The 9728-nt window shown below is 36.2% G+C and overlaps 1 protein-coding gene across 1 annotated transcript; it reads right to left on the bottom strand.

Moving 5' to 3' along the window:
- Positions 1 to 1530: 1530 nt before the first annotated feature.
- LOC115450622 lies at positions 1531 to 9574 on the bottom strand. The gene is made up of 9 exons (XM_030178678.2): positions 9123 to 9574; positions 8124 to 8328; positions 7644 to 7898; positions 7290 to 7413; positions 6882 to 7117; positions 6432 to 6561; positions 5909 to 6114; positions 4978 to 5187; positions 1531 to 4230 (listed from the first exon to the last, which is right to left on the bottom strand). The coding sequence occupies exons 1-9, from the start codon at positions 9383 to 9385 to the stop codon at positions 4069 to 4071; spliced, it is 1791 nt and encodes a 596-aa protein (XP_030034538.1). The 5' UTR covers positions 9386 to 9574; the 3' UTR covers positions 1531 to 4068.
- Positions 9575 to 9728: the final 154 nt, after the last annotated feature.

Below are 9728 nucleotides of genomic sequence, written 5' to 3'. Positions count from 1 at the left end.
ATAGCAATGAAAACTGGATGCACGAACAAATTTTATGAGATATAGATCCGCTACATAATGATTCACAATAATACTTATTTTCTTTTTTTATTCGGTGATGATCTTGTAACTTAGTATGACTTTGGCGTAAATACATCAAAACAAAATTTTAAACTAAAATATAATAAGATATATTTAATTGAAATAAATATGCACAGAAAATCTGGGTTCAGAGTTTAAACAAACTTTATTTCTTTGTGTAATACATGTATTGAGTATTGACCTGCACAAAGGCCCGTGGATAAGTTGAAGCGGAAATAATGCAAACTGGGTCACCTCCATTAATGCTATCGCATCGTTTCTTACGGGATGAAGATATGCGGATGTTATCTTGCTATATACACAACAGATTTAGTGAATAACTTTGTAAAGATATTAATTAATAACGATCCTAAATCGTCACGTTACCTTAATTTATATTATTACTCATAATGTACTTATATACTGTATTTTGCTCGTGACTGCACACGTAATAGTCCATTCCCGGAAAAGATGTGTAAATCGTTGCACCAAGAGATGATGTAGGTTCCTATTAAAAATATTAGTTTATTTGATCTGGATTCGAACCAGAGACCTCAAAATGTCAGTCGAACCCTTTACGTATCTACTACGCCACCGAGGCATATTATAGGCGACTAATGGCCTTTGGAGCCCAAGTATGTGCGCAATCACTGCAACGACCCAGAGAAATATTAGCCATGACCTCTTGACGAATATTCGCGGACGCGGGTCCGTAAAGGTGGCATTCCGAACATTCTACGCCAAACCAATGTTGCAGGCAACTGTCGATAACCGAATAATTAATTAGTTTTACTTAAAATCGACAATAAAGTCTATTCCAGGTTTTGTAATTTTTTTTTACCATTGCAAATGCGCATTGGCAATGAAAATACTCAGACGGATACTAACAGGTAACCTGGTTACTAGTTAACTGACGTTTTGCTATGAAATATCAATAGTAGCAGTTACATTTTATTTTTTAATGTTGTACGGAAATTCACCTTTAAAGAAGCGCTAAAGGTCGAATGCGACAATTGAGGCTACCTATCTGGATGACCTCGACACTGCAGTAACTACTACGTAGTTCGCACGGCATAATTTCACGCTATATCTCAAAAGGAGTAAGTAGGACTTTATATTTACTAAGGTTATTTCCGCCTTATGATTGGCTCGCAAATTTCGGCAATTTTAAAATTCTCCACCTAGGATTCAAATTACTTTTGTTGTCTAACTTCTAGTTTGTAACTTCTTAACCAGTTACTGAATATAACATGTAAGAAAAATAACGCTTACCACCAGGTATGTAGTATCTAAAGCCTCATGAATATGACTTGACAAAAATGTATCGTATAAATAATTCGTGGGTAAAGTATTATTACTTCAGTCTGTCATCGCTTCCATTCCAAAACTATCATTTAATAAAAAAAAATTCTTCATATGTACAATCTTTAGATAATTATTTATTTGGGGTATCATAACAAAATGGCCACATATTTTCTATTAAACACATTTAATAAACAAATACCATTCGTACACAATTCAATAATTAACACACAGAGATCAAAAGTAATGAAGCAGTCATTTCAATAAATGATCCTAAATACTACCTTTGAACCGATAGCGAAAACTAACCAATAAGAATACTTTGTTTGACAGGATGATACATGAGTGATTCTGATTGGTTCGGCCATTTTCAATGAACGATCTCAATCGTAATCTTCAATCCGATCTCGATAATAAACCACCCTGATAAGTGGTTTCTAAAAATAGAAATAAAACTATTTTGCGAATATTATATCGCGGTATTTAAATATAATTTTCTCCTAACGTTTTGAAGACTGCAGCTTTCGTAGTTACGGAGTGGACTGGCCTTGAAGGCTACAAAATAGTTTTATTTCAACGTCTAACATTCGCGTACACATAATTTTTTATGATTTCTAAACATGTCAAAATGCTTTGTTCTGATTGGTGCATTTTCACGATAGATCCATTATTGAACACGGACGTTATGTTGCCATTGATTTGAAGTTAGGGATCGTGGTCGTTTTTTGAAAACATCCGTAGTTAATGTACATAAAAAGATCAAAATTTCGCGAATGACTGTCTCTAATTTTGACAATCTTGAAAAGATGACCAAAGATAACAATTCCAATAACATTTTTAAAATAAAAACATAATTATTCCAAATACACTTCAAAATGTTTCAAACCCCTGCGACAGGATATTAGAAATGTTTAGAATACCTTACTTTCTCGTAATAATTTTAAACTAATTTAACAATTTTCAGGTCGTACATCGCCTAGCGAAATTACAGCCTACTTTCAATCTATACTATTATATAAATTACTATAAAATATATCCATTATCCATTCTTTAGCCGCGTAATGAAGAGACGTTTCAACCCATAAAAGCACAAAAATTATTTCAATTTACTAAATTTTTTTACCAATATTTTAAATAAATGGTGTCCAAATCATACAATTTTATTTGACAAATCTAAACCAGTCTTTTTGGCATGAAAATAGACTTCCATTATTCAGCATGTAAATATTTTATGTGAAGACGAATGTGTCTTCAACCAATGGGTTGAAATGCTTTTACAAAACTCGGTACAATCATAAGAAACTTCACAGACAGTACAGGTATAGGAATCATAGTTATACAGCCTTCTTAAAAAACCAGGCTTCCATATTGAAAGAGGAGGTTAGTTTGGCTATTTATGATCCAAAACCTAAAGGAGACGACGATATGGAACCTCTTTATGAAACATTAATTGTACATTTATAAAATTCTAGCTTGCCTCTAGAGAATTAGTTATAATATAAAGTTTAAAAATAAACAGTAATACATATCACTTACAAAATATTTACTTATGATAACAAACATAATTACTTTACACTGACATACAGTATGAATGTGTGTTATATACAGTTTGCACTGCAAATAGTGAATGATTAAATATATTAAACTAGAAAGATAGTCCAATGCCAATTTCAAAGTACCTGGCCTAAATAATTCAATAATTAAAATAAATAACACCCAACTGTCTCTAAGCTAAAGAACACCCACTACTCAAGTCAAAGTCGTACTTAAAAAAACATCATTATTGTTTGCTCTATTTCTATAGAAACATTGTTCCAAAACCATTTTTAAATATCTACTATTATTTTATATTTACAAAGTATATCGGTAAGGGCTTTAGTTTCTTAAAAATCAGAATTAACAGATATTTAATGTAGTCCAGAACACAACAAATTAAAAACTAGTGTGATAATTCTATCCAATTGCCAAATTTTTTATTCACTCTGGTTACAATACGATAGTTTCCTATGTTAGATTTAGTTTATTATTTTGTAAGTAACATATAATAATATGAAAAAGAAATTCTTCTGTAAAATCAGCGTCAAAATTTATTGAAAAATAAAGCAATTATTCATATTTGAAATATTGTTGTGAACAAAAGTGGCGATATCGCGCTATACATTTCTAACTCACGCAGCGTTATGGCTGGTGGCACTGGGTAACGCAATATTTCAATATGACTGTAAATTAACAGCTTCCCTTTCCACCAAATTTCAAAGCTTTATAACTTTTTTATTATTGCGTGGATTTTGAAAATGTGAATAGATCCTGGATGAAATACATTTTTGATAAATTTATTTTAAAAAAGTAGTCAGTTACCCTATTAATTGGTTAATTTAGATCTGACAATTGAAAGATTAAATAAGATCAGTAATAATAGCTCAGACAAATTATAACTAATCACAAATTTTTAACCTATGTCCAAAACAAGGAGAAGGTTCATTCGTATTTGTTTTTATATGTATCTATACAGATTCCTGTAAGATTTGTGGCCGAAATTGCGTCATTCCTTTCTTATTTGATAAAGAAAGTTCGCAAAACGGCACCATCAGTCAATACATTATATCTTTTTGGGTTGATGATTAAAAAAATAATACTTTAAGTGCAGCAACTTGAGTAGCGGTGTTGCTCTTGTTTTCACACTCGTGTCCGTTGGTCCCCCGCCGGTCAGTACGTGAATATGATGGACCGTATGAGTCCGTCGCGGACCGAGTCGCTGCTCTGTCCGATGCCGAAGTTGAAGAATACGGACTCGGCGGCGACCTGCTGCGCGCACGTGCCCATCGGGTACCACCCCACCTTGTTGAACACTATGCCCACTTTGTACACCTGGGGAAGGAATGTATTGTCACTTATTATTATTTTTACCGTATTTGGTGATGACAGGTTTGAACAAGATATTATTGGGAAAAATTACGATGAATTGCGTAACTTCTTTTTTTTAAGTTGTTTAAAAAAGAAACCATATTTTATACAATCTATGTTTAAATATATTTTCTCTCTCTAAATTTGGTTTAATATGTTTATGAATGTTAATAATACGTTGACATCTGCCTATGTGTGTTTTGACGCGTGCGGCGCCAGTGCCATGTTGTCGATAGTAAAATATTAAAAATATCTGTCACCTTAGTATGTTCCAAAAAACGCGACTCATAAGTCTACCTGCAGACATTCGTCTCGGTAGTCAGTTTCCACTCCCAAATAAACTATCACCACTTACGCTTACGCATACATCAAGCATGTAAAAATAAGCGCTAAAGCAGTGCGGCAAACCACACATGCTGTTTTTGTAGTAGTCGCGAAACTTTAAAATGCACCTGTTGTGTTAGCCGTATCCTCATAGCGCAATTTTTTTCACGCTTAGTGTATACTGCCGCACTGGCGTTTGGACGCGCTACATGATTGTGTGAGTGGCGTGTGATGAGTCAAATCGCATATAAATCTTTTTGACGCAACAGTGAACGGCTCAATAACGCTTTAACGGACTTCCAAAAAAAGGAGATGGTCTCAATTCATGTTTGTAATTTTTTATGTATTTACACGGATCACTTTGAGAATTGTGTTCTGTTTTTGTACCTTGTTCCTCTGTATGAAGACGGGCCGGTTGAACATGATGTCGAGCAGGTAGCGGTAGGGCACGCGGTTGGTGTAGTGCGTGTAGGTGAGCCGCGCGCCGTCCGCGTCGAGGAGATGCGCGTAGAGGAGCTCGGAGTAGCCCGACCCGCCCGCGCCTGCGCCGCCCAGCGACGACATCGCGCTCTCCTCGCTCGGGGCTTGGGTTGGCACCTGAAGATCACACATGCATATGTTTCATGTTAATTTGAGTGTCAAAAATTTAAATGCATCCAATCAGGCGATAGCCTAGTTGGGGTAGCGGCGATAGCCTAGTTGGGTGTGGAACGGACTGCCGAGACGAATGTCCGCAGGTTCAAATCCCAAGGGCACACACCTCTGACTTTTCTAAAAAAAATCATGTGTGTATTCTTTGTGAATTTATCGTTCGCTTTAACGGTGAAGGAAAACATCGTGAGGAAACCTGCACATCTGAGAAGTTCTCTATAGGAATTTCGAAGGTGTGTGAAGTCTACCAATCCGCACTAGGCCAGCGTGGTGGACTAAGGCCTAAACCCTCTCAGTAGAAGAGGAGGCCCGTGCTCAGCAGTGGGCAAGTATATAATACAGGGCTGATATTATTAATCAGGCGAAAGCACTACAAAATCGCGCATCATTCACGTACAGTTACTAGAGTTCAACAACTCGCATAAAATGCACCCCACATACTGCTCGAGCTAACTTATTTATATCACCACTTATGCGACAGGTTATAGTGTTGGTTTTGTTGGCGTATCATAACATTATCACAACTCAAGATACACATAAACAGACGTATTCACCAGTTTGAAGTTTGAACCTACCCACACTCACAGCTTTTTATAAACAGCACTTTCCACACTCAACTCTCACTTCCATTTCCATAGCATACTTCCATCAGTAATCATATACCCACCTGCACACCCAACAGGCATATATTCTTATCAACCATAAAAGTGACCGAGCAGTCTAGCACACTAGTGTTGAGGCAGTCAGTGTGCTGTATGATGGGCCGCGTGCAGTACACCTTGCTGATGTCGGCGCCCTGCTGGTGTCGCTCCAGGTGCTCCACGCTGAGGCCAGGCAGCGCTGGATTATGCACCATTGAGGACATGCGAATGCCTGAAGAAGATTTTTTTTCCAGCATAATAAACTTCAACTGATGTAAAGTGAAGACCTATGAAGATCTCTACTATCAAGGGATGTTATATGGCTTGATGATCAGTATAACTACAAATATCATAACACTGGATACAAAAGTGCAATAAATAATGTTTGCTACCATATCATAATTTCTCAATGTTGCGAACACAATCCTGTAATATGTGTATTAATGATTATTTTTTTTAATCGTATTACTATAACTTATAAGCAGGCATATTGTTCAGTTCATACAAAATCCTCATCTTATAACTCAGTTGTATAAATAAGGAATGTACCGTGGTGCGTGCCGTCGTGTCGGGGCGGTCGGAAGGAGTGCGAGTGCAGCGAGTGTCGACTCTCTGCCCCCCCTGAGCCGAACACCTGCTCCGCCACCGGGCTCGGCGTGTCCACCGTGAATGTCGCCATCTAAAACAAATTAGATGTCGATATAATACTACTGCACTAGACATTTTATATTTTATAAGGGCCAATAGGACCTAATGGATGTTTTTAATTTTACACCTTCAGACATACAATGAGCTTAAGTGCAAAAAAACATTAATTTGACTTTATAATCCACAACATTTGAAAATTCACAAACTATCGAATGCAACATCGACTTTCAGTATAGGTGCGATTTGATTTTTTAATTAGTTGCCGCGTACGTCATATTACATTTAGGGACTTTTGTAGTGGGCAAAGCCGCAAGCAACTAGTATTTAACGAATAAAATTCATATTCCTTACATTTGAGGAGGGTCCACCGCCAATCAATTGTTTTCTTGGCACTCTGCATGTGGAGAAGCCTCGAGGCATTGGCACATCAGAACTACTGGAAAGGATGTTCATGAGTACTGCAAAAGCCTCTGATTCGGTGAGAAGTGACGACCTGGCCGGACCCTCCGCGAACTGCTGCGGCGTTAGCGTCAGGAAACGGATATTCTCTATCGCGCTGCGGATCTTTGGTTTGTTGTCTTTGGCATCTAGAATATTAAAAAACTATATATTAAACACTTAAATAGTAAAATCAGCCCTGTATTAAATTGTAGTCCATTGTTTTAAATCTTAAAGTTGTTTATAAATCTAATCTTATATCAGAGTAAAAGGAAATAATTTTTATGGTAATTATTTCATTTTTTTCTTTTTTATATTTACCCTTATTCCGTCCGTTATCTTCCGGTGATGGTCCAGGCACTGTTTCCTCTGCAATTTCCTCAGGTTTCTGCGGTTCCATTGTCGCTTCAGGACTGTTTTCAGCACTGCTCTCTAGGTTAACAACCTGCAACAGGTATATGATAGCTGAAGATCTGATAATTCCTGTCCATATTTCTAAATACACAGTTCTCAAGTTGTGTTCAAGGGTGGCAGTATCAAATTATAAAAATGATAGTTAATTATGGGACTTTAGACTTGTTTAAATGGGACATTCACATGTATATTATAATTATAAAGGACAATTACTACAATGCAAAACCAAATATCTGTAGAGTTATGCAATATTATTCACACCTTCTCCTTAGAAGTAGAAGCCTCAGGACTCTTAGACCTCTTTTCAGTAGGAGGTCCATTATCAGTAGGAGGGCTAACGCTTCTCTCTGTTGTCCTCTTGTCCTGCGCCTTAGCGTATCTCACTGCTGCGTCGAAGAGATCCAGCTCGCTGTCTACGTTCAGATGGTCCAGTGAGAAGACGGTGATCACAGTGTTTAGTTCCACATCTTCAAAGCTGCTATCGTTCAGCACTTCTTTAGTGTTTGTACTTATAATCTGTAATGTTGAGTCTCACATGGTACGAAATTTGAGGTCAATGTTACCCTACCATCTAGCAAAGTGTGGTGAACTAAAGGGATTTTTGTAATTATATATTTTTTTATTCCCGATAGGGTATCCACTTTGCTCTGAGCTTATGTCCCATTTAGATAGAGTATGGGAGAAATTTATAACCATAAGGGCCCATTTATAACTCTGTATTAAATATTTATCAAAAATTACCTGTAAACATTTATCCATCAGGACATTCTCCTCAAACAACCTAGCAAACTCGTATGCCCTGCACGCGTTCCGAGGGTACAAGTCCGACCACAGATATTTGGTGCACTCCTTCACCAGGTGAGGCAGCATGTACTTCTTGGCACCATAGCACAACTCACAAGCTTTATCAAACGAGCTAATATTTATATTATCTGTGTAAATATACCTAGAAATATTGAGAAATAAAATATACTTCTTACTAATATTATAAATGAGAAAGTTTCTAAAAATATTTGGATATGTAGAAGTGAACGCAGAAACAACTGGAGAGATTTGGATAAATTTAGTATATGGGTAAACTTTGTCCTGGTTAAACACATAGGGTACTTTTTATCCTGGTAAATTGCCCTCATGGAAAATAAACTGTACGTTTATCAGATTTTTAAAACGATAGCACTAGCATTATACAATATTTCAGGGAGTTTTGAGATGGAAAAGATTCTTGCGATCAAAGCCGTAAGCAACACCTAGTGAGTTCATTATTACCTGCCATGCCAATTTCAGAGGTGGAAAAAATTTACAAAAAAAAATGTTTTAATATTTTATTTAAGACTTATCCATGAAACACATATTGTTTTCAATAAATAAAAAATAGGTGAAATAAGAATTCAAAAAGAATCTCATTGGTTTCATGATACAAGTAGTTATTTAGCATATTTCTCATTATACCAACACAAAAGTAGACACTATAATTCACTGGAATAGGCAGCATTAGGATTCTAATATACAGGACACCAATTCATTGTGGCAATTATTATACAATGTTTTAGTATGTAACAGAAGTTATAACAAAGTAATCATTATCCGCTTTCTAACAATGGTTGACATTGGTGGTGGACATTGAATACTTTGGGATACAAAACATATTCATATTTTCTAAGAAAACACTGTTAATATAACTAGTGTTCTTGAGTTGACTTCTTACATAGTTTTACGTATGACACAAACACTTATACTTACTCCAAAAGCGCCTTAAAGGCATCAGGTTGGACATCCAAGATAGGTATTGCCTCGTTCCTCTCAGCCATGCCTCCATAGAACATAGCCTCGAAAACGGGAGACGCCATGGCCAGGATCAACTTGTGCCCGGCCATGAGAATCTGGTTCGGCTCGGCGCCTACCAGGAAGGTGCAATCCGACCATTGCCCGGACTGCAAGAGATACGCGCCTCTTTGCTTCACTTTTACACATTCTAACTGCCAATCACTGGGCATTGCAGCCATTGTTACAAACTTCCTAGATAGTTCTCTTAATCAGGTACAGTTACAAGCAATTATTATGGCATGCAACGTTATAAATTTGGATTTTAGGAATAAAAACAAAACAGATTACTGCTCCAAAATAATCTTTTGATTCACTGGTTGTTTATGAAGTTTGTTGTGTTTACATTTATTACATAATGTTTATTATTGCTGAAGCAATTCACTAATATAAAGCTATTATGTCGCAGTGCAAAGGTACATTAATATTTATAATAAAAAATTTATCGTAACAAAAATAATGTCATTTCTTATATTAATTGATTTTATTGACAAAGAGGAAATGTAAGATAATATATATATTTAA

This window comes from Manduca sexta, chromosome 23 (assembly GCF_014839805.1).
Source record: "Manduca sexta isolate Smith_Timp_Sample1 chromosome 23, JHU_Msex_v1.0, whole genome shotgun sequence".
Classification (NCBI taxonomy): Eukaryota; Metazoa; Arthropoda; class Insecta; order Lepidoptera; family Sphingidae; genus Manduca; species Manduca sexta.
This window is presented reverse-complemented; position numbering and strand designations above follow the sequence as displayed.

Excerpts from the sequence above, each read along its gene's own strand:
- LOC115450622 (XM_030178678.2), bottom strand. The coding sequence starts at position 9,385 with ATGGCTGCAATGCCCAGTGATTGGCAGTTAGAATGTGTAAAAGTGAAG. Across the intron at positions 8,329-9,122 it reads GCCTTTAAGGCGCTTTTGGA|GTATATTTACACAGATAATA; the intron begins GTAAGTATAAGT and ends CAATATTTCTAG. Across the intron at positions 7,414-7,643 it reads CTTCTACTTCTAAGGAGAAG|GTTGTTAACCTAGAGAGCAG; the intron begins GTGTGAATAATA and ends TACCTGTTGCAG.